The 27,919-nt window shown below is 36.6% G+C and overlaps 1 protein-coding gene across 5 annotated transcripts in view; it reads right to left on the reverse strand.

Annotated features, from left to right (window-relative positions):
• Window positions 1–650: 650 nt before the first annotated feature.
• Window positions 651–27,919, reverse strand: part of ZNF236 (zinc finger protein 236) — a 73,789-nt gene continuing 46,520 nt past the window's right edge. For 4 of the 5 annotated variants that reach the window (XM_064705729.1, XM_064705727.1, XM_064705728.1 and 1 more), the window contains exons 18-33: window positions 27,428–27,534; window positions 27,148–27,299; window positions 26,819–27,031; window positions 26,002–26,281; window positions 25,444–25,547; window positions 21,502–21,867; window positions 19,396–19,511; window positions 17,971–18,214; window positions 17,084–17,263; window positions 15,679–15,831; window positions 14,862–15,052; window positions 13,086–13,214; window positions 11,658–11,855; window positions 5,982–6,111; window positions 2,953–3,129; window positions 651–2,514 (exon numbers count right to left, since the gene is read on the reverse strand). In XM_064705729.1, coding sequence (XP_064561799.1) covers window positions 2,387–2,514; window positions 2,953–3,129; window positions 5,982–6,111; window positions 11,658–11,855; window positions 13,086–13,214; window positions 14,862–15,052; window positions 15,679–15,831; window positions 17,084–17,263; window positions 17,971–18,214; window positions 19,396–19,511; window positions 21,502–21,867; window positions 25,444–25,547; window positions 26,002–26,281; window positions 26,819–27,031; window positions 27,148–27,299; window positions 27,428–27,534 — 2,868 coding nt within the window. In that variant the 3' untranslated portion in view covers window positions 651–2,386. Of the gene's footprint in view, window positions 2,515–2,952; window positions 3,130–5,981; window positions 6,112–7,068; window positions 7,156–11,657; window positions 11,856–13,085; window positions 13,215–14,861; window positions 15,053–15,678; window positions 15,832–17,083; window positions 17,264–17,970; window positions 18,215–19,395; window positions 19,512–21,501; window positions 21,868–25,443; window positions 25,548–26,001; window positions 26,282–26,818; window positions 27,032–27,147; window positions 27,300–27,427; window positions 27,535–27,919 lie in introns of those variants that run through there. The other variant, XM_064705731.1, reaches the window with a different exon arrangement.

The raw sequence follows: 27,919 nt of genomic DNA on the forward strand, positions 1-27,919 counted from the left end.
CTGGTTACAGTATCTGTATTCGCTCTGAACATCAACGCATACACTGCTCTGAAAAGCTCCAACTCAATCCTACCAAGGCTATAAAAACCTCTGTTAAGACACTAAGTTCACAGATGAAGAGGATGCAGGGAAGCAAATCATATACAATTTATGTTAAAAATAAATTTTTTTAAAGTCTATTACTGTAGCTGACAGGATTTCCAAGTGCTGGAAGAGTAGCAAACTGAATTCAGGAAAAATGTCAGCTGACTCCGTAACTCACACTGTTCAGTTAACACTTCCAAGGCTTGCTGAACAGACTCACTGCCTCTAACCAAGGCATAACACTTTTGAGAAGTGACCCTTTAAAAATGCCATCTTTTTACCCATGAGATCAGCTTTTAGGTTCTGTGTACCAAGTATCACACACTCATTAAATGGTCTGGGTTGCAAGGGACCTTAAAGATCACCCAGTTCCAAGCCCTCTGTACATTTATACAGTATTCTCTGAAACAACAGGGAAAAAATTTCATAAGTGGAACAGGCAATACAGCACATTTTGCTCTATTATTACAGATAAACAGCATGCTATGCCATGAGGCCAGACAACTGTAAAATATAATGTCTTTCTTTAACAGCTGAAACATTCACAGGCTGCCTGGAAGGGAAGGCACTGATGGAAGGACTTTATTCTTCACACTTAATATTCAAACATGCACTTCTGTAAACAGTTTTTTTAATCTCCTAGAATCCAGAATCATATGCTTAAAAAATACACGAAACAGAATTTGGAAAAAAGTAGTATTATTTAACATGTTTTTCAATTAAATATTCCACATAACAAAAGTGTTATTTTCATGTCACCAACTATATTACTTATATACATATGCTGAACAGTTAACAAAAGAATTAAGAGATGTCCTATCAAAACCAACAGCGATTTCTTGCTTCAGCAATCTGAAATAACTAGTTTGTATCACAGACAGAGTATAGACAATATTTACACATAAGAGCTTTTTGGATCTGAGAACAATTATCTTTTAGAAGGAAAATTAAAGTCTGGGTCTGTATTATAGTACAACATATCCACCACTGATCTAGAAGTACTTGTGGCAAACCAAACAGATGAACTCCTTGAAACTGGGATTAATATTTACAAAATATACTGATCAGCCACACAGAGGCTCGTAGACTTTAAATATATATATATATACATATATAAGCACACATATATATATATCTATATATATGTAACATATAAATAAAATTCAAAAGAACAAGGCAAAAATAAGAAAACAGCTTCTGTCTTTGGAATGTCTAAAAGACAACTATGCTTTTACTCCAGTGTTTCTCTGCTATGAATATACTGAACAAGTGGCACCTTTGAAAGCAATACTCAGTCAGCCAGGTAGTTTTGCTAAAACAATGACTTAAACAACAAATAAATGTAACATATTTCCAAAATCCACAAAGAAAATAATAAGGAATTTACAGATTCAAAATGATAACTGTTCACAGCACTGGGGAACATTGTATAGTAGAGGTGACTTAGTGTGCACCTAATTTTCTCACTGCTAACCAAAATGGTACTTGTTTACCTCAGATTTAGTATATGGCTGTTTTCCACAGATACTGAGATATGTACCTGCTGACCCAGTACAGCAAACAACAACAGAGGTTTTTACTGGAACCCTTTTTCATTTGGATTCTTATTAAGTAATTATTGCCAAGTCAAAAACCTCAAGACTTTTACTGTAAAAACTAACATCTATCTTCCTCTGTGGTTGGAATGAAAATGTACATGCTCCCTCTCAAGAGTTTACCTCAAGAAAAGCCATGAGCTCGCAGTATTTTATTTTTTTCAACAAATTCTCAAAATGCACTAAAAAAGAAAGCTTTCAAAAGAAATACAGCCTTTTCCTGTGCCTTGTAAGAAAGAAAAAAAAAAGGCAAAACTCCACTGTTTTATACTGCATGCATCATCAACTGCAACACTTTGTTTCCAATCTCAATTATTTCTTAAAACACATTAAAAAAAAGTTGACTGACAGTTTCATGATTTTCCTGTGAAGCTATTCTTCATCATCATTAAAAATGGGAATCATTCTATTCTGATATAAAGTTCCAGTTTATTTTTAAATAGATATACTGGCTGTGAATTCAAAGATGAAACTGTATACATTATTACCTGAGTTCATTGATTCACAGACAACTTATCACAGATTAAATGAAGTTTTCCCAATATTCTTCTACAAGCTTAAAAAAAAGAATTAATCTTTTAGGTATCTTTTGTAAATAATTAAAAAAACTATAATATATTATTCTATTGTTAGTATCTTCAACGCTTGAAGCTTTAACTGTAAAGTTCAAGTCCCAGAAATATTTTTTCTTTTCAAATTTCAAGGTGTTATCGAAAAACATTGCCTATACTTTGCCATTCATTTGAAGATTCTTGTACCACTTCTTCTAAATTCAGAGCACGACTGATGTCTTCCCCTTCTTGTTCTTGGTGACTTGCAGGCTCTTGTACGGGACCTACCAAGGTACAAGAGAAAAGGCACTTGAGTATCATTTGACATATAGTGTAAGAAAAAGGTAAATATAGCACTTGGGAATAAAGGAACCATGATGGGAACAGTATTATACAATTACTTCAGACACTGTCAATTCATTAGATGGTCTTGGAAATTTTTTTTTTAAAATCCAATACAATCTATTGCTTTTCTGGAATAAGTTTTTAACTCTGTATTTCTGTACACAGAGCTCCACATCAAAAACAAGGAACCATAAAAAGCAACGAATTGCTGTTTCAACCTGATTCTTGGGTTGCATGTGCAACTATTACCTCATCAGCTGTGGTCTTTGGCTATCAGTGCTTGATTCCTCAATAACTTAAGGGAAGTGCTCTGTGCTCTCCTAACAAAACACATGGAGGAGTCCTGTCCTCAGCAGTACTACCACCATGCTACGTACCAGTGTAACCATGAGCCCGTTTCATATGCAGCTTCATATTGCTTTTCTGTGTGAATCCCATCGCACAGTAGTCACATTTATAAGGTCTCTCTCCTGTGTGCCTTTTCATGTGGACTTTAAGAGCACTCTTCTGGTTAAATGCCTTTTCACACAGTGTACATTGAAATGGCCGTTCCCCTTTATAAGAAAGAAAAACATACTTCATTATTTTTTCATTAAAGATTGAAATACAGTTTGAAATTCTGTAAAAATTATCAAGATGATCTCAGAATGAAATAGACATCATCATTTTCCTTGAAACTTTCTCCAAACAGGGCTATAGCTTCACATTGTCAGAAAAAATCTCAAATTAAATGTCAGAATAGTTACGTAAGTACTAAATCACTGATATTGTCCTTCCTATCCAATTTATAACCTAGGCAAGTTATTTAACAGAGGTACAAAAAAAAATTCAATTTACCAATTTGTATTTTCTGTACTCAAAGAAACCATCACCTTTTTGCATCATGAAGAGTAATGCAGATAAAGCAATGTACTAGAATTAACAAAGCTGATGCCTTTAAGAAACTGAAAAGTCAAATATGTTAACAGAAAAAAGCGTCCTGGTAATTCTATATGGAACTTGTGGCTTTCTATGTCAACTAGTGATTCCCATATCTCACCAAGAGAGGCTTATTGTTCCAATTTTGCCAGAATCCTACTGATTTCTAGCTATAAACACAAGAACATATTAACTTAAAATATTGTGAAGTTTAAAAATACCTACTTTACAAGACCAGACTTTTGCTTCGACACTAACACTCGACACCATAACCTCTGACATAAACACCCTGTATGACATTAAGGACTTCTAAGAGCACTTTCTAAGATTCTCCTAGCTATTAGTTAGCACAATAAAGCACAAGCAGGAGTAAAAACATTTTTCCAAATTCTTTCTTACAGGACAAATATATCTCTCCCTTCTGTTAGTGTTCCACCTGCATGCCAAATCCAACTTCAGAAGGTCCTTTAAAGCACAGATATTTTCCTTCTATTTTTGTTAATAACTTTTTCTTTAGTTTGAAGAGAAATCCAGGCTTACTGAAATTCTTTTGATTCCATTTTTTAAATTCAGTGAAAGTGAGCAGCCTTTTTTTGTTTAATGGATTACTATACCGTTTTTGGTAGAACTGAAAGCAAGTGCTTCCCTCTGATTTTAACACTTCAGCAAACCACTCTTCACTGATAAATCTTAAATAGCAAGATATCTAGATCTATTCAGAGAAATAATGTGTTTTCTTTCTGTTCATTGATTCAGTAGATATTACCCATTAGAAATGGTTAGAAATGTTCAGTCAAGACAGAAATCACAAACACTTTCTCAAAGACAAGGACAGCATCTTTATGGAAAGAAGTCAGTTTAGGTTTAGATTAACCTTTCCTAGCATAGTTTATGTAAATGCATCCATCTAAACACTTCTGTGCAGCACGTAAACAGGATTTTCACTCTTTTGGTCTCAAGTGATTTCCAAAGGAAAATTACCTTTTGAAAGAATTACAATCCTATAGATTGACCTACTGTTGCCTGACATTGTTGAAACACAAAAATAAATATGAATTTAGCAAGGTCTGTTACAGTCTAGCACATGAGCCTCCTAGTACAAGAAACTCAAAAATATCTAAGGATTTAAGGATTTCCTGAGTGAATTACAAGTCATTCCAAAACAGAAAGAACTCATCCTATGGTGGTGAAGATTTATGAGAAACAGATCAATAAAGGGACTCTGTTCTGTTCTTAGCCTCCCTGAACTGCTCTGTGCCTATTACAGTGGGGCAGCAGCGTGAAATTAACTAAGCACGGAAAATGACAACTGGTCATCTTTCCTGCTTCCTGCATATTCTGTGCAACCCTTAAACTAGGAGACAATTTTTTCAAGAGTCTGTGTTATTTAAGTCAGTTTTGCAAAAAGCAAATTACTGAGGGTATTTTAATTTCCTTAGATTTTATCTCCTGCTTCTCTTTTCCTAACCACAGTAGAACCAGAATGTTCTTTCTAATGCAGTAACCACAAAGCAGCTTGATGCTGGGGAAAGAGAAAACTCTGGTTGACTCATTCTAAGTGAGAGTTTTACCCTTTTGAGGGAATCTTCTTATTCTACAGCACATCCAGCCAAATTCATTGGTCCTCTCCAGCTTAGTAGCAACACAGGTAACTTTCCCCTGTCCTGTTTACATTTAGCAGCCATGACAGCTATTTATTGGCAGCAGTGGTAGGGAAAAGAAAGAACTTGTTTCAGAGAGCTGACTGCTATATTTAGAACTCATGCTCTGAAGAAGAATGTTTGTCAGGCACAGAAGGTGACAGGGAGGGCAGCTGGGCTATCATCCTATGTACAGCCTTCAACTTATAGTAGGGCAGAAGTTGCAACCTGAAAAGCATTTCACGTACATCACAGAAAATGAGTGCTCCCTAAGAGAAGTCAGAATAGACTTTTTATAGATTAACTGTTGAAGGAAATAATGCAAGTGGAATACGTGGAAAAGAACAGAAGAAATTAAAAGCACTGGCATTAGAAACAGATGACCTGTACATGTAGCTCAGTGACAATGAAGCACTGCATACAGCAGTCTACATCAAACCTACCTCTTGTTTAACGTCACTGAGCACACTCCTCATTTGCACATTCTTCTGTATGACTGAGGATGATCATAACCAGTGTTTTTAAATCACTTCAAACAATACTTTAAAATATGATTTGATTAATCTCTTTCAAAGGCTGACAAACCTTTAGACACAAGTTCATGCACTCACATTATCACTGCAGTACTGCCAGTCCCAAAATACAGATCAGCTTAGTGCACATGAGTTTTCAAGTTTGCTGTTCCTCCTTTCAATTTCCATACATTTGAAGAAAGAAATTTACTTGTTTTTTTAAGCCTAAGTTGATATTTAAATGCAGTTAGCTGAAAGCATAAGCAAGGGCTCCAAACGTAACACCCAGACATTGCTAAGAAAACCTCTCAAGATAAAAACAATTTCTGGTGTCACCTGTGTGGATGCGACTGTGTCTCTCCAGCTGACTTGGCTTAGCGAAAGCTTTTTCACAAGTATCACACTTAAACACTCTAGGCTTCTGGGAACTCAGTGAAGGTCCACCCTGATGGGTTTGCATGTGCTCCTAAGCCAGCATAGGGAAAAAAAATAAATTTCAGACCCTTTAAAAACACTTCAGTACTTAACATAAAAATATATTATATTGACACCTTGAAGACAAAAGCAGAGGATCTTAGTCATCAGCAGACAAGCTGGAAGAAAATGGAAGCCTGCACTGTTTTTTTGCTTTTAAATTAGACATTATTTTTGTGTATCAACTCTCTCTAACCATCAGTCTTCACACTTCTGAAAAACTCCATAAGTACCTGTATGTCTTTCTTTTTCTGGAATATATTAGTCCCTTTACTAATTATCTGAAGCAAAATAAAATACAGAAAACCAAACTAGAGTTCTTTAAATGCTTTGTGCATCTACACAGAGGTATTTTGACAACTGTGCATTGTAAACTAACGTAGGATTTTCCCCTCTCTCCTCTACAGCATCCATCTCCCTCCTTGTCTGATATGTGGGCATTCCTCAGCATCTGAATTGGTAACACCGTCAAACTGCACAGGCCTCAAAGAGGCAACTATCACAACATACACACACACAGCTGCACGATGGCAAGATGCAAACAGAACCACTTCACAATGGACTCTTAATTGAAAAAAACACCAGAAACTTAAATCATTAAGGTTCTGAATGGTGAGATAGCAGGATGTTTTATCTTCATGAAGAAGCATCAATAACAGTTCTAATTTCAGTGTTTTTAATACACTGATGCTAGGCCCAGATGTTTTTCAAACTTAGAAGAGTATTTATGTTATCTATTATTTTTTCATTTTTAATTTATTTATTAATACCAAGTTAAAATTCAAATTACAAAAGAAAAGAAATAAAAATATATATAACTAAAAAATCTAATCAAGAACTGTCGGTGAAACAGTACTGCAAATACTTGTCCACTTTCTAAAATGTGTGTTGATATTCTTTTCTAGTCTATTTGATTACAGACTAAACTATTAATTAGTCTTTACTATACCTAAACAATAAGCCTTCTTGATGTCTATGAAGTCCTATTCCTCACTCCACGAACTGAAGCAAACTGTGTCTGCAGAGTTTGTTTACACTGGAAAATCAGCGAGACAGTTACATGGATGAATATTATTATCACAGTACTTATAATAATAGAGTATTATAGGGAAATAATAGAAGATCTTCTGAGAAAAATTAGGTATCTTAAAACCCCTGCTTAGGTGGAAATAAACAAAATCTTTAGGTTTTATCTTGTTCATAACCCCCTCAAGCATTGAAATGGTGGAAGCATACTATAACTACTTCAAAAACATTATCTGAAACCGGCTGCTTCTTTCTCTCACCATAAAACCCAAACAAAAAACCAAACCTCCAAATCCCAATGACTCCCACCCCATCTTCTACTTCAATGCAAACAACATATCCAGATAGCCCTGTAAAGCTTTCTGCCAACTTTCTCTGAAGAAACAGTTTGTGATGCAATTCTGTTCCACTGATCTGTGCACCTCTCATACTTTTCCTGTAAAATAAATATTCTTTTGAAAATAGTTCATGAAAATGCAACATTCATGAAGTGCAATCATCTCTTTATCTACATAGTTAGTATTTCACTGATTTTGTGATATTTTACAACATTATTTGTGCAATTCTTATATTCTTCAGAGAGCAATTATCTTGGGGTAGCAAACAAGCATTATCTAATTAAAAAAATAAGACCAGGAAATCTTCTTTGAAATGGCTCATTGCATTAGTATGCCACTCTTATACCCTATCACTCCTGAAACATTATTTGTAACCACCTCTCAAAGTGTGGCAGTAAATAGTTTGTTTCATTCCATTGTTTTAATAAGATGATAAGGCCTTTTTCCTTTTAACTTGGAATCATGTCTGTGCCTTATTTACTATCAACAGTCAACTTCCAGATACTTCCAATACATATTCATATAAAACTGGACAGTTTAGTCACTGTGCATGTCTTAAGGTTCTGTGCTCTGAAGCGGTAAAACAGGACAGTAACCCACATCAGAAGGGGAGTCTGAGTCACTTAACTGAAAAGCCTTAATACTGGGGGTGGGGGGTGGAGGTGTTTGTACATGATCTCTAAAGAGCATTTTCTTGTGTGTAATTATGAAAATGCTGGTACCGACATCTTTGGAAAAAACACCTACAGTTAAGTACTGGGATCTAAACACTGATATCCTTACCTCTTACTGGATTTTTCTGAAAAGCCTGAAGTTTGATAGTGCCCTTAATGCTTTTGCTGATCTCCAGAATTCCACCAGTATAAAATGAAGACCACGAGTAACAGATCACTGAACTCTTCCCAAAATCCTAAGCCAAACCCCAACATTTATCTTTGAATTTGCTGTTACAGGCTGTTCACAACTAAAGCTGCTATTAACACCTTGATAAAGAGTCTGATGAGGGGTGGAATTTGTTTTAGTACCTGATGGTCCAGTGGTAAATGAAATTGTCCTTTAAGACCTTTAAGATCAAAGCCAACCATTAACCAGCACTGACAAGTCTACCACTAAACTATGTCTGCTAAGACACTGTTCATAGTGCCACATCTACACATCTTCTAAATACCTTCAGAGTTGGTGACTCAACAACTTCCCTTTACATGCTGTGCCTGACAAGCCTTTCAATGAAGAAATTTTCCCTAATATCCAATCTAAATCTCTCCTAACATAACTGAGGTAATTATCTCTTGTCCTGTTGCTCATTATCCAGTAAAGGCCAACCCTCACCTGGCTAAAACTTTCTTTCAGGAAGTTGCAGAGAGTGTTAAGTGACCCCCAGGCTCCTTTCCTCCAGGCTAAACACCCCCAGCTTCCCTCAACTGCTCCTCCATACCTTTAATCATCTCTGCTGCCTTTCTCTGGACACACTCCAGAACCCCAATGTCCTTCTTGAACTGAGAGCTCAAAACTGAACATGGGATTTGAGGTGCAGCCTTGCCAGCACAAAGTAAAGAGGGACAGCCACTGTCCTGCTCCTGCTGGGAGCCACTGGCCTCCTTGGCCACCTGGGCACACTCTGGCTCTTGCTCAGCCACTGGCACTCAGCACTCCCAGGTCCTTTCCACCAGCACCTTTCCAGCCACTCTGCCCCAGCCTGTGGCACTGCCTGGGGTTTTTCATGACCCAGGAGCAGGACCCGGCACTTGGCCTTGTTGAACTCACAAAATGGCCCCAACCCATTGATCCAGCCTGCCCAGATCCCTCTGCAGAGCCTTCCTGCCCTCCAGCAGATCAACACTCCTGGCCAGCTCAGTGTTGTCTGCAAAATGACTGCGAGAGCACTCGATCCTCTTGTCCAGATCATTGCAGATCATTGATAAAGACATTAAACAGAACCAGCCCCAGTACTGAGCCCTGGAGAACACCAGTTGTGACCAGCCATCAGCTGGATGTAACTCCATTCACCACCACTCTGAGCCTGGACATATAGCCAAGTTTTTCCCAGCAAACAGTGAGCCTGTCCAAGCCATGGAGCTGAGTTTCTCCAGAAGAATGCTGTGGGAAGCAGTGTCAAAGGCTTTGCTGAAGTCCAGGTAGACAACATAAACAGCCTTTCCCACCTTCATGAGCAAGTCACTTTGTCACAGAAAATCATGTTACTCAAGCAGGACCTGCTTTTCATAAACCCACACTGATTGTGCCTGATCCCCTGGCTGTCCTGCATGTGCCATATGGTGGCACACAAGATGAGCTGCTCCATCACCTTTCCTGGCACTGAGATCAGGCTGAAAGGCCTGTAGCTTCCCAGATCCTATTTCCAGCCCTGGTAGATGGGCATCACAGGTGCTAAGATCCAGTCAACTGGGACCTCCCTGGTTAGCCAGCACTGCTCATCGTAGAAGTGGTTTGGCAAGCTCTTCTGACAGGCCCCTTGGTACCCTTGGGAGGATTCCATCCAGTGCTACAGACAAACTGTGCATGTTGAAATGGTGTGGCAGGTCACTGACCATTTCCCCTACCTCCACTGAGATGACTACAGTGCTGCACGCACCAGCACTGGGACATTCAACCGTGTCCTCAGCACACTGGGGTGGAGCTTGAAGGGCCTTGCTGGCACATGAACCCTCAAACACTGGTGTGCTGCCCTCAAGCTTATCTCCACCAAGTCTGGTTTTATCCCTTCCTCCCTACAAATCTAGTTTAGATGATCTCTCTCAACGAGCCCTGCTAACTCCTCAGCAAAGATCTTTTTCCCCCTTTGAGGCAAGTGTAGCCCATCCGCTGTTGTGCAGACCAATCCATGGTCAAACACCCCTAAATTCTGCTGGTGATGCCAATCTCAGAGACAGCTACTGATCTGCCAGCTCTTCCTACACCACACCCTGCACTGGAAGAACAGAGGAGAAGATTACTTGTGCTGCTGATCCCTTAATAAGTTGTCCCAAGGCCCTGAAGTCTCTTGTGACTGCCCCTGAACTTCCTATTGCAACTTCAATCGCTGCCTTCCTGAAAAATCAGTTATGGATAATAATCCAAGGGACATACTAGGGTAAGAAGTTATCTTGTCATATCTTTAAGATGGGCCCAGTTTTAAGAAAACAAACTGAAGAGAGACTGATTTTTGGAGTTTGTTATCATTACTTAAGGAAAACAAGTATCAAGACTCCTTTGGGTATTTTTTTCCTGGAAAATTTCTTCTAACTCAGAGGTTATGAGTTTCACAACAATACATTTTATGATAGTTTCCAATAGTCTAGTTGACAGACTTGATCACTCCAAGAGGGTGAACTTCACAAAAAGAGTATATTTCATTAAAATATTATATCAAAGTGAAATGAAATCTATTGAAGAGGTGTCCTAAAAGATAATATAAATATAAATAAATATAAATACATTGCCTTTGGCTCCAAAAATTTCTTGCTATAAATTCTGGGAAGCTGGCAAGATTCTGGGCAACTTATATGTTTACTCCTTTCTTAAAGCTCTTCAAATTACTTTCTTTAAGTATCTCTCAGAGGTAAGATACTGGCCTGAACAAAGCACTTGTCTAGTACAACCCAATATTCCTAACAAGAACATTCTATAATACAGTTAAGAACTTAGATACATCACTAATTTTTTAAAAAGACTTGGAAGTACTAGGTTGTTCATAATCTACAGAAAACAGAGAAAATATCACTAGACAACAGCAATAATATAAAGACATTTTAAAATAAATGCTCCCTCTATCACTTGTAGTCACATGACAGAGCATCTACAAATGAAATGGTAAGACTCTAAAGCAGGTAACTTCCTGAGATAGCAAAAGATTATCTGGAAATCAAGATTAGCATTGATGATATTCATATACAAATAAAATAAGTGAAATCTTTTCCTGACACTACTACTTGCATGACAGGCATTAACATTTTCATTCTGTAGTCAACATATGCATTAAAATCCTCTCCATGCTCCAGAAGAGAGTTCTCTATCTGTGCATATATTATCACTTAGACTCCCTCTCTCAGATGCACACCTCTCACACTGCAAAGGGAAAGCAAAGACAAAGGGCTAATAGGTACCTTTTGTTAATATCACAGAAAGTCCAAAACAAAAGGAGTTTAGAGAACTATCAACTGTTATTACCAAATACCTTGAGATGTGTTGCCCTCTTAAAGGCCTTATTGCAGATCTGGCAAACGTGTATTCGCTCCTTGCCATGAACCTCTTTGCAGTGGTGTGTCAGCATGGTGACGGAATAAAAGGTTTGGCTACACTCAAAACACTGGTGACCACGAGTTTCTTTTTCTGCTTGACTACTTTTACTCACATTAGGGGAAACTTCTGTCACCTGTAACAATTTACAAATACACTATCAGGTAATTTCATAAGCACATCCACATTGGTTTATTTTTTAAAATCTACCTCAACGTGACAAATTTTTGGAGACCATCTGCAAGCAATTTAGAAGACACGAAAAAAGTCAGTTATATGTAAATATGAACTACTGTTTCATTGCTCTAAAGAATGGCACGTGTATTTTAAGAAAACAACATTAATAATCATGATAAAATTGACTTAACACATCATAAATAGAATGTGTGTGTGTGTATCCGTATTTTTCTACATTCAGTTTTTATGCTCCTGAACAACGCAGATGATCCTCAATCTGTCACCAAATAAAATTCAAAGCCAAAAGCATTCCGGACAGGAAAAATGGTATCTCTGATTCTGTAGAGGAGAAGATTATTTTCTATTTGTTTCACTTCTTTATTGGGGATTCTATTTTCATAAGGAAGTAAAGGTCCACCTCCAGAAGTACTGAAACACAATGCAAAATTGATAGACTTGGATGGTGGTGTGCTGCAGTACTATTTTAATTAGTGAGAACTGCCTGGAAAAACGACTTTCTTCAGATAATTTAATACCAAATTCAACTTTATACATACAGAGGAATCCTAAATACAGTAACACAGAAAGCAACAAATCGAGTCACAATCCGCCCCCCTCATTTCTCCTATTTTAGAGCTTGCCCTACCAGGCTGGTTGAAAACATTCATTCTGCCTTCAAGAAAAGAAGTCTGAACCACTTTTTCTAATGCCAAAACTGTATTACTTATGTAAGAGTTTGCATTGTGATCAAAGGCATAAGACGTTGCAAAGACTTTATGTTGCACCATCACTGAAATGACTTGGATTCAGAAAGAGAATGGAAAAAATATACCAATAGGTACTACTTTTCCCCCCTAACTCCAAAATTTATCTGTTTTTATTTTCTAAATAGCCACTTGGAAATTTTTGGAGCAGTCTGTGTTGAGCACATGATTATATGATTTGTAGAAAGAAACATATTATTAATTACTTTTCTTTCTTGTGTGCATGTATATACATATAAGTGTTTTTTAATTCAAAACTTGAAACAGTATCTGCATAACTAGAAAGTTAGAGAGAACCTCTTCCCAAAACTCTTGTTTGGGAATGACATCAGGCTTCACAATTCAAGATAAAAGACATTGTTCCAGTATTTTGATTGAAGATAAGTCCTTTACCACAAAAGATAACAGAAATGTATAGTATCTACCTGATATGTTATTTCAGAGTTTGCAGGTGCTGAATGGGGTGTATGGCTCACCAGTATTACTTGCTGTGATCCTGATGCACTTTGGCTAGCAAGACTGGAATCTGTGAGTATAGCAGGGAACTGCTGACCCTGTCAAAGAGGAGAGTACAAAAAAAATAAAGTAACTATATTTAAAAAGCTGCATTTAAACAGCTGACTGGAGTAACATAAGTTTTCACACCTAAACAGTACTTTTCTTTTTCCTTTAGAAAGAAACATTTCAGAACCCTGTCTGAACAAATGCACCTGTTTTCCTTCCTTTTCTCCTTTACATTTATATCTAACCATTTAAGGGTAACAACAGGTGGAAGTCTGTAAGACTAGATTCAGTTCTGATCAATTTTTACCAGCCTTGCATGAAATGCTGAATGCTTTAGCCTTCCATTGCCCTTCTTTAACTCCTGTATTCTGCTCTCCTGTGTGGCCTTCCTACAGTATATCTTTATTTAAACCTCTTGATTATGCATACTTCCAAACCCCATGAAATCATGATACAAAATCACTACTTAGGATATAGGATTACTAATACCTAACTACTTCTATTTCTACACTACTTTTAATGACTTCAATTTCCCCAGGAAACACAGTTCTTTTACATACTACCTATCTATTCACCACGATTTCTTGCAACATAAACTGTGTTTGCACAGCTATTATTATTCTTCAATGTTTCAATTTTATTTATGCTTGCCTTAACTGTAGGCATGGGATCTTATTCACAAACAGCAACACTGCCAAATGTTACCACTGAAATTATTACAAAGCCTGAAATGAAACCATGTTCTGCTTTGTTATTCTGTGATACCAGAAATCATATCATAAAAACATATGATAAGAAAAACATATCATAAGAATTATTTAAGAAATCTTTTCTTCCCTTCCCTGGAGAAAAACTGCAGAAGAAAGCATATAACTTTGCTTCACCAGTTTTAATCACAGCACATGCAAGATAAATAGTATATGATTTGTATACATTTACACACTAACTCAGGTCAAAAATCAATCTAAACCTAGTTAAGCCAAGAAAATAAAAGAAACAGCTCAAGTTTTCAGATATAGAATCTACACTGAAATGTCAACCACACATTGAAAACCTTTTCACTTTGTAGTCTTTTGATACTATTTTTTATCTCCCCATTATGTAGATTCTATTTGCCAAATGTGTTTTTGGCTCTTGATGACACCACAAAATTCTTACGTTAACCTATAAATGAAACTAATAGTAAGCTTACTAGAGAGATGACAGTCCATACAGCACCATTTTTATAAAATTTCTTATAATGCCACCTGTTATTAAAGATAGTCAATTAAATTCTGTTCTGTTACTTGCTGTGAAAAGAACTGTCACAACTGGTGTTCAACTCTCCCATTCACAAGTAGGAAAAGAAAAATTTACCAAATGAAATAATATATTAGGAGTACTAAGCTGTATTACTGAATAGTGATAATAAAGTATTTGGTCTAACACCAAAAACTGATCTCAAACCATGTTTGAAACAGTAGAATCTATCTGTTAATTTAAAAAAACAAACATCCTTCCAAAATCTATCAGCACTTCTGTTCCAACAGTTCATGTTTCTAGACACCAAACTCATACGGTTGGCAGGGAGAAGGAAAAATTAACTAAGATATCAAATATTATGTATTTACAAGACAAAATGATTTTCTAAGCAAAAGAAATAATGTTCTGTAAGACAGAAACACAAATTCATCTGCCAGTTCAGAAAAGCATCTTACCTGCGAAGTGATATTAAGTGTAACTGCATCAAGACCACCTGACAACATTCCCTGAGTGTCAGCAAGAGTCAAAGTGACACTTCCATCTCCTCCAACTCCTGATGAAGACATTACCAAATTCTGTGCAGAAACTGCAGACTGAGATATGGGTGTTGCTGGAGGAAGGTTTGTTCCCCCTGTTGTATTAAGTTCTGGAACATATGCAAAATGTTAAAAAAAATAAATCTGTTACATACATAAACACTAAACTACAAATTTATTTTAAGTGAACCTAGTAATTTCTGTTTCCCATTGTTGGGATTTTCTATTTTGGAATGAACAAAATCAGTTAAACTGCTAGACAAGAACCCAAAGTTGTCAGTCAGATGATAAAATTAGAAAAATTACATTTAAGTGTAGCTTTATGAACACAGTATTGCACTCACAGGTGGTCACGTGCATATACAAACATATAGGCAGAAATTCATAAACATACTTAAAAACTCAAAATTTGAGTATTAGAGCAAATTTCATATTTTAGCACTTCTGCAGTGAAGGCACCAGATATTGCCATCCTCCAGTTTAGAGATACAGTTCCTCAGTACTCCTGTAACTGCCTGAAAGTACTAATTTAAAGACACGTCTTCTTGTTTTAATTTTTCTACTATTGTGTGGAATAAAGTTAATTTAAACTGACATAACAATTTAAAGCTTGTGAGAAAACACACAAAACACTCAAAGTTCCCGAATCATGACATGCAAGATTATTCCATTAATTCTAGCATTTACTTTTTAAACAAAGTATTATTTTCCATTAGAAAAAATGTTGTATGCATACCTGGAGCATTTAGTGAAGGGCCCTGAGAAAGAAGCTGGTCATTGCTTATAGTTAATGTAGCACCTGTAGTCTGACTGCTGATGGCCGGTGCTGTCAGCCTTAGGCCAGGGTTCAGATCAGTGCTTCCAGAATTATGCTGAATAAGATCTTGGCCTGAATAGAAATAAGTCTTACTGTAACTAGAATCGTCTCAGCATTATTCTGCTACTGTTCTTGCAACAGATCATAAAATAGTAAAAGTAGAAAATACAACCAAAACACATAATTAACTTCCATGCAGATTTTTATGCACCGGTTTGGGAAGTTTTTAATACAGATGTGATTGTAGGAGTGATGAGGGTCACGCACGGTAGGGACGGACAGAGATGAGATCTCTTTGAAGCCAAGTCATATAACTTGCAGTTTATTGCAAAGGGCGTGGGTGCAGGGCCCTGTTGCGAGCTGCCAGCCGCAGCTCGGAGCAGGGCCGAGAGAAGAGAGGCTTAAAGTGTAAGAGAGTTAAAGACAAAGGTTTAAGAGTGGAGAGCATGTGGAAAGGAGGGGGTGAAGAAGTGCAGAGGTGAGTGCGAAAAGAGAAGAGGAAGAGGAAGAGCGGAGGAAGAGTATTGGAAGAGAGAGGAAAGAGGGAGGAAAGAGAAGTGGAGGAGCGCGAAGTTTCTGTTACAATGCAATAAATCATCTTCAGTGTTGAATATTCAGATTCTCATCAACCAATCTACTACAGCATGCATATCCTGTAACATTTCCATACAACCTATAAGAATCACTAGATTACCATACTGCGTTACATTTTAAACCCTAAATCTTACTCTTTGGGCCCTATCTGCCAAGCTGCAGGGTCTGCTCTGACCTTGGACCTGCCTGCTTGCAGAGGGTATTGTTTCATCAAGAGGGGATTACCTTTGGCTGGCCACACCAATGTTTTCCAGTTGTTCAGTAACTAAGGGATCTCAAAGCTTGCTTTCATTTCAATCTCGCTTATAGCTTCTATATTCTCAAAATCTTTTGCCAGGCAATCATATTTATAAGGCTTTCCTGTTGCATCCTCCCCAACATGTGATTATGCAAATCCAGATACTAACTCGTACAAAAACATCTGAGATTAGTAATATTTAGACAAATATGGATCTTACTTCTCTAGATTCAAAGCACCAACTTGATAAATCTATAAAAATCCAGTTGTTAACTGAGGTTATTAATAAAACAGTGGGCCAATCTAAAGCGTTCTCCAGGCAAACGAGTTTGGGTTTCAAATGTGGATTTGGGGAGTATTTTTTAAAGCTGATGAATATAAGGAAAATACGCCATGCGAAAACTGTGGACTGTGAAAATCCTTGTATGCTACTGTATAGGTACTTTATAAAATAGAGATCTGGTATCATTAAAGATTTTTAAAAACACAAACCAGATATTGTAAGAGTGATTTCTTGAGGACTTCCTGATGAGGTTGCAGTGGTAGAACCCGAAGCATGAGCTAGAACTTGAGTCAAACTGGAATTATTTATGGTCAACATTATCTCATGCTGTCCATTTGTAGATGACACCATACCCTGTGAAGTCATGACTTGAGTAATGTCCTGTGCACCTAAATTAAAGAAGTAGAACAAAAAAAATCCATTAATACCCTTCGGTAGAATTTTTGACAGAACTTTTTAGAGCAACTTATACATTACTTTCTCAGATGCTATAATTGATGCAGCCAAGGGGAGATGCTAGAACTTGCAGTAGAAAGTAAAAACTCTTTTCACATCCTATTTATTCTTCTACAGTTAAGATTTTCAGAATGAAGATTTTTGTATTTTGCTCAAAACTATGGAAGTTCTTAAGTATTTTCTAAATTTTTCTATTTTATAGAATCATAGAATGGCCTGGGTTGGAAGGGACCCTAAAGATTACATGGTTTCAACTCCCCTGTCATGGGCAGGGATGAATTCCACTACATCAACCTGCTCAAAACCTCATTCAATCTGGCCTTGAACACTTCCAGGGATGGGGCATCTACAGCTTCTATGGGCAACCTGTTCCAGTGCCTCACTACCTTCACAGTAAAGAATTTCTTCCTAATAGCTAATCTAAACCTACTCTCTAACTCACCATCTGAAAAAAAAATCATATTAAGAAAGGGTAACGCAAAGCTGTAAAATTTGCTGAAGATGCTCAAGCAAGAACTGCAAGTTTATTTTATTAAAATGAGAGTGGGGAGAGGCAGGAGTCGACATTTTCTCACTGTGAGTAATACCCTGAGTAAAATTAAAAAATTGAACACACAATAAAACCCCTGACAATGCTTACCATTGGCGCTGGTTGTCAGCACGGACTCCTGCTCAGACAGGGACCCTATTGTCATGTTAGCAGATGATGTTACTGTGGGCTGCAAAGACAAGCCTGATATGGGCTGAATAACCACGTTAGCTGGCACTGCATTTTCTGTTGCCTGGAGGGAGGGATTCTGTGGAGCCATGGTGGGATCTCCAGTCAGCTGCTGAGTAAGTAAACTACTCTGCTGTAATGTCTGCTGTAGGATACTTGGATCGATCTGAAAAACAAGTTTTCAGCAATCAATCTGAAGTTAACAAACTGGGTTAAATGAATATTCTTAACATAAGTCCAGAATACATATTTACTGCATAGAGAGTTTATACAGTACTGAAAATTTATAATTAACAATTTAAAATCTAAATTTAGTTTTTATGTGTCTCTATCTAGCCAGCCTCTAAAGTGACTATGTAACCAATCTATTCAGATTCACTTTCCCTCTCTTCCTTCAGCAAAATGTTTGGGAAATCATGATCAGTTACATATCAGCATGCCTAGCCCCAGGTAAACACACTGCTGGTATTCTGTACTGTCCTATTAGTGCATGTAGTGCTTATCAGTCTCCAAGCCTTTGAAAGTGAAAAAGCATGGAGCAGAGGGAAGACTGATACCAGAAATTACTTAATTTTTCAGCTCCTGGGGTCATTAAGGTCTCATTTCACAAGCCAACAACTGTTCTCTATACTTAAAAATAAGACATTTTCCTCTTCAGAGATATTTAGCAGTTGAGAAAAAAAAATGAAAATGTCCCCATTTTATGCTAAGAACTCCTTGAACAGAGGGACTATGAGCAAGTCAATGCAACTCTGCAGATGTCCCTTCCCTGACCTTGGAGTTGTACCTGGTGACCTCCAGAGGGCTCCTCCAACAACAATAATTCTGTCAACTGATCAAACACAACCACATTCAAGAAAACCATTGTTCCACATATCTCAAGAACTTTTAAATACAATAATCTCACCTCTTTCTGTCATTCTTTTTATAAGCTCAGTGGGAATTTAAATTGTGAGTTCAATCATTAAAAGCTTTTGAAGTAACACAGTGTCTTATGCTTAGAAAAGAACACTCTGTGCAATAATTTGAGTTTGTTTTGGGGGTGGGTGGGAGTCAAAGTACTTTTGAAGTTTAAAGACAAAATGCAATTAAAAGAAAAAAATACATATTTTAAAGCAGTCTGTCAAAATCCCTGAGAGGTACAAAATCCTGAAAAAAATGAAAGAAACCAAATCAGAAACATACCCCATTGTGCAGCTATTTTTAAGTCTTCCTAACATTGTACAAGTGATACAGTATGTTACGAGCTCACTCAACTCAAGAACTCTTCCAGAATTATGTAGGCTCCTGCAACTTTCTTCAGCCCTCAAAGTGACTCTACAGAATTAAAAGCAAGGAGCAACTTACCTGTAACGTTATGTTGTTAATACCAGTGGCATCTATTCCAGAAATCTGAACATTTTGTCCAACCAGATTAGCAGCAAGTTGTAACTGTATTCCTTCAAGAGTGGCCAAGCTACCATCTGTCAAGGACACAGTTAAGTCACCTCCAGCTACCAAAGAAAACAGTTATATTGTAATGTTTTTATTTACTATTACTGACTACCTCTTTCAGTGTGCTTATTTTTATAAATTAAATCAATATAAAAGCTACACACACACACACACATTTATTTATGACAAGAAAGATAATTTGAATAATTTGATTATAAAGTAATTTGACTACCTGTTATAAAGCTTCATAAATTCCATGTGATTTAAGGATTGCTATTTAGGCACTAGCTAGTGGCTTACAAAACAAGAATCCCTCCAGAGTAGCATTAGAAATCTGGAAAAATTTGGTTTAGATTTCCTTTGAGAGTGTACTGCACCTAAACAAAGCAGCACACACATAGGGTATTTACATTCTGACTCTGAACATCCACAAGAAAGTTACTGCCACATTTTGCACAGCACAGACGTGGTTCAGTATCAAACTGTCAAAGTTCATCCTCTGTATTTACATGGATGAATATAAAGGTGCATTAGCAATTGAAATCCAAAAGTCTTTAGACCTTGAAAAGGTTCTAATCTCAAAAGTTGAATAGGCCATCTCTACAAAAAGTATTGAGGGAATATATGGAAAAAGTCATCTTGTGTTTGATGTACCTTCTTTTCCAAAAACCCCGAGTGTGATCAGCCACAGAGAGTGTTGGTTGATGCTTCAAAAACATCTATCCTTCCCTCTTCAGAATTCTTTAGTATAATGAATCTGGTTTACAATGTACCCAAAAAATACCTGCTCTGGCCAAACCCACATAACTAGTCTCAATTTAAGAAGGTCTCTTTTTAGGACATCTGAACAAGCTAAACACTCCGCCTCAATATGCTCAAAAATCCAAGCCAGCGATTTCTCATCACAACTTTATCACTCACTGTACCTGTCAAATAACATCAGTATCTTCTGAACATCAACAATTTATTCATTTTGGACAACAGTTTAGATCAAATCAGATAGCTGGAATGGCTACAGTTAAATATGAGACTGATATAACACTCTGAATCCGTGGGCATACCTGCTAAATCAGAGACATGGACTGAAAAAAATGCCAAAGCACATAAAATCAAAGTCTCACTTTCAGAAATGACACACAGTCCAAGACCCACAATCTAAGTAGTACATTTAAGAGTACTAAGACATGTCTCCAGACACCTTAATACCATTCTGCTTTTAAAATTGTCCGTGTCCCAAGTTCACCTGAGCACTTACACAAACATTGGGTCAGTGAGCACCTACACAAAAAATACCTGAAAAAAATTTAGAAATTAGCAAGGATCATTCTCAAAAGGTCACTTTCTTGCAACATGAAGCACGTTGGGTATTGTGTGCCAGCTGGTCAAAGAACGGCCTGTGGCACATTTAATGTGCTAACACAGCTTTAGTCACTATCAATTGGTGAGACTTCCTATCTTAGGAACTCAATTATCTAACATACATACCTACACTACTAGTTTTTTGTATTTTTAAAGAGTTTTCTTGCTTTCTGTTGAGGTTGAGGGTCTTTTGGTTGGTTTTCTTTTGGTGTGGGTGGGTTTTTTTTATTTTGGAGAAATAACTATACATGTACCACAGAGGATGCGCACTTAAAAGATATTCTTCATTATTCACATAAATAAGTAGTGTAGACAAACAGAGTAACTGTTTTACTTCTTTTCTTTTTAAATTAAACCAAGAAAGTATTACCACAAAGAATACAAGCACTCCAGCTATTTGTTATCTGCATTTTCTTCCACTCTGCAGTGCAATACAGGAGAACTGAAGAGACTTCTAGGTGAACTGTATACATTTTTCTTTCATTCTTAAATGAAAAATTTCTATTCATGTCACCACTGTGCATCAAACCATGAATTCAGTAAAACTCTTTCCTGTTTGGCAAGCAGTGTTTGGTAAATCTTTCCAAACTCTAATAGAAAGCAAAATTGAAAACTTGATCACCACACCAGCACCTCCACCATCATCCCATCCATTTTTACCTGACACTGAAGCAGGCAGGATAGCCTGGCCCACAAGTCCTTGTTGAAGTAAATTTTGATCAAACTGACTCGTCAAAACAGAGTTATTCATGATGAAAACATTAGGGTCTGTTGAGGATGAATTAAGAAGACTGACTGGTTGCAATGCCTCAGTTGAAGTCCGGGCAACAGGCTTCCTAACTTTCTTTGCATCCGGTTTATAATGACACTGTATGTGGGTTTTTCTGCGCCCTGAAGTACGAAACCGCAAATCACAGTGAGGGCACTTGAAGGGCTTTGCTCCTGTATGCAGGCGCATGTGGACTTTCAGACTGCCTTTTGTAGAGAAAGAGTTACTGCACACGTGACAACAGAAGAGCTTCTGGCCTAGAAAAGTTTCAAAACGACAAAGATAAGTGATTAAACCCCTAAAAAGATTGAGAGGACTAAATCATTCATTTAACAAACCCTGTAATAGATTCTAAACTAATCTGAACATAATAAATTAGAAGTAATTGAACTTTGTCATTTGGCTGCTTTTCAGATGAATTAAGGTTCTCAATGAAGAGTATATTAACTTTTTCCTTTTACTAAAACCTCATATGCTTTTAAAGCTTTTATGCAGAATCTTATTTGGTCACCTTCATCCCTCTGTCATCCTCCTCATCTCATCTTCCTCACTAATCCAGTTGTTTCAACGACACAGACCATAAACTGGAGAATTAAAAGTTTCATCTTGACCTCTTCAGCATTTGGCTCCTACTTAATTAGCCACTCACTTCCTTTTTTAATTCCAGCAGCTTTATTCTTCTGTTTCAATGCTGCCCTAACTAACCAGAATTAATGGATTACAAGTAAGAAATTATTAAAATTAAGTGAGATAACATTCTAAAACAACGTATCAACCCCACAAAGTAATCCAGAAGTACAGAAACACAGACCTCTTCGTCTCGCCTTTCAGAGTGCATAACATCTGAAAAATATCCTTGGTCTCAAACACAATTTTAATGCACTACAAATAAAAGCAAACTACAGAGTTTATTCCTTGAACTATATGCACAGCTATACAATTCACAAAAAGCATAATGTAACTGTCTGGCAGAAAATATGCCACTGCAGCTGAAAACTCACTGTAACTCCTGAAATTCCCAGGCCTTCCAGCACAATATTGCTTCCTAGCTAAACAAGGGAAAGAAACCAATGCATTTGGTAAAGAAATCACAAGAGCAATGTGTGCCTATAAGTCCTGCTATTGAGTTCTAGTTTTCATTTACACAGAAGAATCTCTCATCCTTTTCCTGAACTACAACTCAACCTACTTCAAATTACAAAACCCTGGCGCAGTTGTCACTTCCTGTTACACAAAACTGAGTAAACCTCTGACAATATTTTGTTTCAAAAAATGGAGAAGAAAGCGCCCAATAACATGAACCAGTGAAACAACGGGAATCTGGGCTGCAGCAAAGTCATCTACCACATTCACAGTGCCACAAAGGAAGCCATGCAGCAATCTTTTCCTACTAAATAAAAAATCGCCACCCACTGGGAGAAAGGGGGGTGGAAAAATAAGAGAGAGAGAGAGAGAGAGAGAGAGAGAGAAGAAAACAAACAAAAACCAAAAAGGCAGGAAAGAACAAACAGAACATCTGAAGTCCTGTTATTTAAATATGCAATGAGATTGTGAGCTGACTCCTGGGCCTTTTGTGTAAATGTTAGGAATCTGAAAGAAAAAAGAAAGATGATTGAACTGTGTTCAGTAGTTTAGTAGTTTCGAGTTAAAGTCCACAAGGAAAACTTGTAGGGAAGATGATCACAAATTCAGATGAGAAGTCATCAAGGAATGGTGAACACTAAATTGGCCCTGCTTCCAAATACAGCAAAAAATTAAATGTGTTTTATGCCACTGACACACCACACTACTGGCTACACAACTAACAAGTTAACAAGAGCTGTTATCTGGAACAATATATCAGAAAGAACTGTAATCAGGAAACTGGAAAAGCAATGAAGACAGAAATGCAACAGTGTGTGACCTCAGTTATCCCACTTCATGCTACACCAGGATGCAGGAGCTAACTGTTCAGACAAAGAACCATATACCTCTCTGAGAAACTTCCAGTCTTCCAGTAAAGCCCCAGACTAATTCTCTGGATCAATGCTGGTTACAGATGGTATCAGGTAGGTTCCTATCCAGGCAACTTTCATTTAGAGGTGAGGAATAGAGTAGCTTTTCAAACAGAACTATTTTTAGGAGAGTTACAGATATTAATACTGTAATTTTTTTTATTAATTTAAATAAATTATGTATCTCTCAATATAAAACCAATGAACTAGCAAGTGTAGATATTGCCCACAGATGAAGACAGCATTCCAGAAAACAATCCAGGCTCAAATGCTGAAAACTGCACATTAGCTAAACTTTATCCAGCACAAGATGGCCCAAGTATAAAAAACATGGAAAAAAACTTCCATAAGATAAAATGAATTACAATAGGGAAAAGGATGCGGCTTTTGCAGTGAAACTTACACCTCACAAATCTGTGAGTGCTCCTTGAAGAAGATCAGATTTCTAGTGTATCTGGATTTTTGGAATTTTATGCTGGTTTTATATGAAAAGATCTTAATAAAAATGCTGTCACAGGATGAAAGGAAAGAGTCCTTCCATGAACTAAAGAAAACCAGTTCAACGACTGAACACAAATGGCTTACATGGACAATTTTCAAAAAGCTGTAAGTCAGCAGAAGGGCTCTTAAGCACATGAGCAAGGACTCAAACCATCAGAATTGTACCATATGTATTGTTACAGTGAGAATGAATAGCAGGTTGGGAAAGTCTGTTTAAGGATGTTAAAATAAAAATTTACAAAGCTCCATTATATATTATCAAAACGTCTTTACAACCACAAAGAGCTAAAAAATTAAGAAGAGGAAACAATTTATTTCTCCAACAAAAATCTAGTGGGCTTATGAACAAAATTAGCAAGACAGCAAACTGAAAATGAAACTTGAATCCAGGAACTTACTACTACTGACTGTACTGAAGGCCATTCCTTTTCACCCAGTTTTTCTGCATTCAGAAAACAACTGGATAAAACTAATGTAAAATATTTCATTAAAGCTAGCAAGCAAAGAGATGCAATCTCTTATTCAGAGTCCCATAATTTATAAACTGCTTGAACCAGGAGGTAACGTGACACAATCCCTGCTTTGTCCCTTTCATTATCCTTACTATCTGCTACTGTCTGTCCTGGCCTACACAATTTCATGTAACAGGGGAGCTTCCATGAGCAAAATAATAACGCATTACAGCATTAAAAACTTTCTATCTTGTTTTTTATTAGTTTTGAAAAAAGATCATAATGAAACTTAACAAAACTGTAGACAGTTTTAGAAATTAATTAGTTCAGAACTCGGTTTATTACAGAAGTTCAATGCTAAGAAGAAAAGAAGACTGGAGAAGGCTTTTTTTGCTTAGCACAAAATTATAGTTGAAAAATACTATTATTAAAATCAGACCTCTCTCAGGAATACAAAAAATCAACCCTTAAAAATCTAAATATTACAAATATTTAGGTTTACATTCAACTTGCAAGATTCAAACAGCTGAATGCTCAAAATTTTTGCCTCAACTCTACCTTCTTACTCAGGAAAATTATTTATCATTGAAATGCTGCAGAAGATCTGACATGAACATATTCAGGACACTTACATACACAGTTTTTAGCATGAGCTAAGACTGTGCTTTAGTAGCCTACAGAAGACTCTAATAATATGGTTTATTCAGAATGTTCTGATGTGATTCATTTGATGGAGTTACAAGTACGAAATTTCCCCTAGCATTGCCATCCACAGCTCCAAATACTAGATCACAATGAAACATAAATTCCCTGCAAAATCTGTACTTAAACAGCTCATCAAGAAAGCAAACAACTTCTAAACAAAGACATGCAAAACCATACTGACCTGTGTGTGTTTTAACATGACAATCCAGAGTGGATTTTACAGTGAAACTCTTTCCACATTCATCGCACTTGTACGGCTTCTCTCCAGTATGGATACGAACATGCCTAATAATTCCAGGACACGTGGACAAATGAAATTCTACTTTTATGTCAGTTTGTACAAAAATTTATCTTCTATCGTATTAACTTTATTAATACATTAAATACTTATACTAGCATTACACTAGGCAGACTAGGCAGAACAAGAAGATTAAAGTATTTGAAATGTATTGAAAAGAGTTTTTCATGTTTTTATATGCAAGTATTAGAGAAAAAAACCCAATTTATTCTGGAACTTCATAATAATAATTTTCATACAGCAGGCAAACAAATATGAAAGAACTGGATTACTCATATTGAGAATATGTAACATTTTGACACATTTTTGAACCACTGTGAAAAAGAAAGATTTATGTAAATATTACTCAAACTTCAAAGAGTTATATGAAACTGTAATTCCTAAAATTTCTGGTGAACTATACAGCAAATTAAAAACATATGAACATTTTCCATTCCTCACCTGACTAAATCACTGGGTTTTTTAAAGCTTTTGGGACAATAGCTGCAACAGTTGGCATATTTGGGCTCTGCTTCCAGTTCTGCTTGCTTATCTTTCATCTCACTAATTCTGTCTTTCTCTGCAGCCGACTGGACAAGAACTTTTTCTGAAACAGTGGCACTTTCTTGAGGCCTAATCTTTGCCAGTTCTGCTGTCTCTTCTTCTGTAAAAGTTATGACACCAGGACGAGATTTTCTGGAAGTTCTTTCAGAGCTTTCATCATCATCTTCAACACATGCAACTAGTAAGTAAAAATAAAAATAAAAAAACCAAACAAACAAAACAAAACAACAAAAAATCAAACCAAAATAAAAAGCACATTTCTGTTTAATCTGTCAGCTTAAGTTACAAAAAATAGAAGGGTTTATTATTAAACACACAGCCACTACATTTTGTGCTTGGACTTGCACTATTATGGACTTTAATCTCTTTTAAGGTCTAACTACTCATGTCTGCACTTCATTTAAAAAAAAGCTGGATTTATAATTCTTATCTTTATAATAACTAACACAGGTTAAGTAATACAGGACAAAAGATCTACTTCAGTGACATACTAGAACAGCTATGTTACATACAATACCTTTACTGTGCTGGACAGATACAGGAAAACTAGCTTATTTAAACAATTTAAATTTGAGTTTTCCGCAGTTCTAAACAGCAGACATAATCCATGCTGGAAGGTTATTTTGTACCATTACTGCTACATTCATGTAATCCACCAAAACATCTGTATTTCTTATGTAGTAAGGACTGTAAAAGTAAAAATGAAATCATTTACCTCCTCCTCCTGTATCTGTAGCTGCTGCTACAGCTGAGGAGACTGCCTGATGTTTTTTCATATGTTTTTTGCAGTGAACAGTTGTTCGAAAGCTTTCATCACAGAATGGGCACTTGTAAGGCTTCATGCTCATGTGAGTTGCCATGTGCCTCGTAAGGCTGCCATTAGTTGTGAAGGAAGTATTGCAAATGCTACAGCTGAATGCTTTAACTCCTTAAAGTAACAGAAACAAATAAGTAGCATGCTATTTGTTTAAGTTTACTCACACAGGACATTTACAAAACGCAAACATGGGTTAAGCTAACATAGAGCTGGTATACTCTACTTACCTGTATGAGTCTTCTCATGTGACTTAAGAACTCCCGAGGAAACAAAACCACGGCCACAGAGTTGGCATTTATAAGGTTTCTCACCAGTATGTGATCGTACATGTTGCTTCAAATGGCTGGATTTCTTAAAACCCTTGTTGCAATATTCACATCTATTAGAAGAAAATATTAGAAGAAAATTAGTTTCATGTAATTATTAGGTATAATAATTACGTAATAATTACATGAAATAATTAGTCATTCAGGAAATTCTGTGACAAAAGCTAGAAGTGTAACATACCTATATGAACGCCTACTTTGATCTTCATTATCCTCAAGAAAATGAGGCCTTTGGGTGTGCAATTCAAGTTCTTCCTGTGGTGACTGGTCTTGCATCAAGCGAGTGGTCTAAAAATCAAAGCCTCAAGTGAATTTCAGTAACACAGTATTTAAATATAGTTTCACAAATAGGCAAGAAAAAAATTACAGCATTTACAGTCAACACAAGTAATTAAATTTATGCTTTCATGCATTTTGAAAGGAAATTAAGAGTGCAATGTAATACCTCACTCTTCCATAATGAGAAGGAAAGCATAAAAATGTTCAGCTACTGAACTGGAATAAACAAACATAGCACACTTACACTTCCCTGAATCTCCACGAAAATGTATCTAAATTGTCTACATTTTCTAGTCTTTGAGGAGTTAAATTTAAAACTAGACCAGGCATATTAAATACAGAGTAAGGAGCAACACACAGTGCTGCTGACAAACTTCACTACTTTCTGAACATT

This window comes from Zonotrichia leucophrys, chromosome 2 (genome assembly GCF_028769735.1).
Source record: "Zonotrichia leucophrys gambelii isolate GWCS_2022_RI chromosome 2, RI_Zleu_2.0, whole genome shotgun sequence".
In the NCBI taxonomy this organism is placed as follows: Eukaryota; Metazoa; Chordata; class Aves; order Passeriformes; family Passerellidae; genus Zonotrichia; species Zonotrichia leucophrys.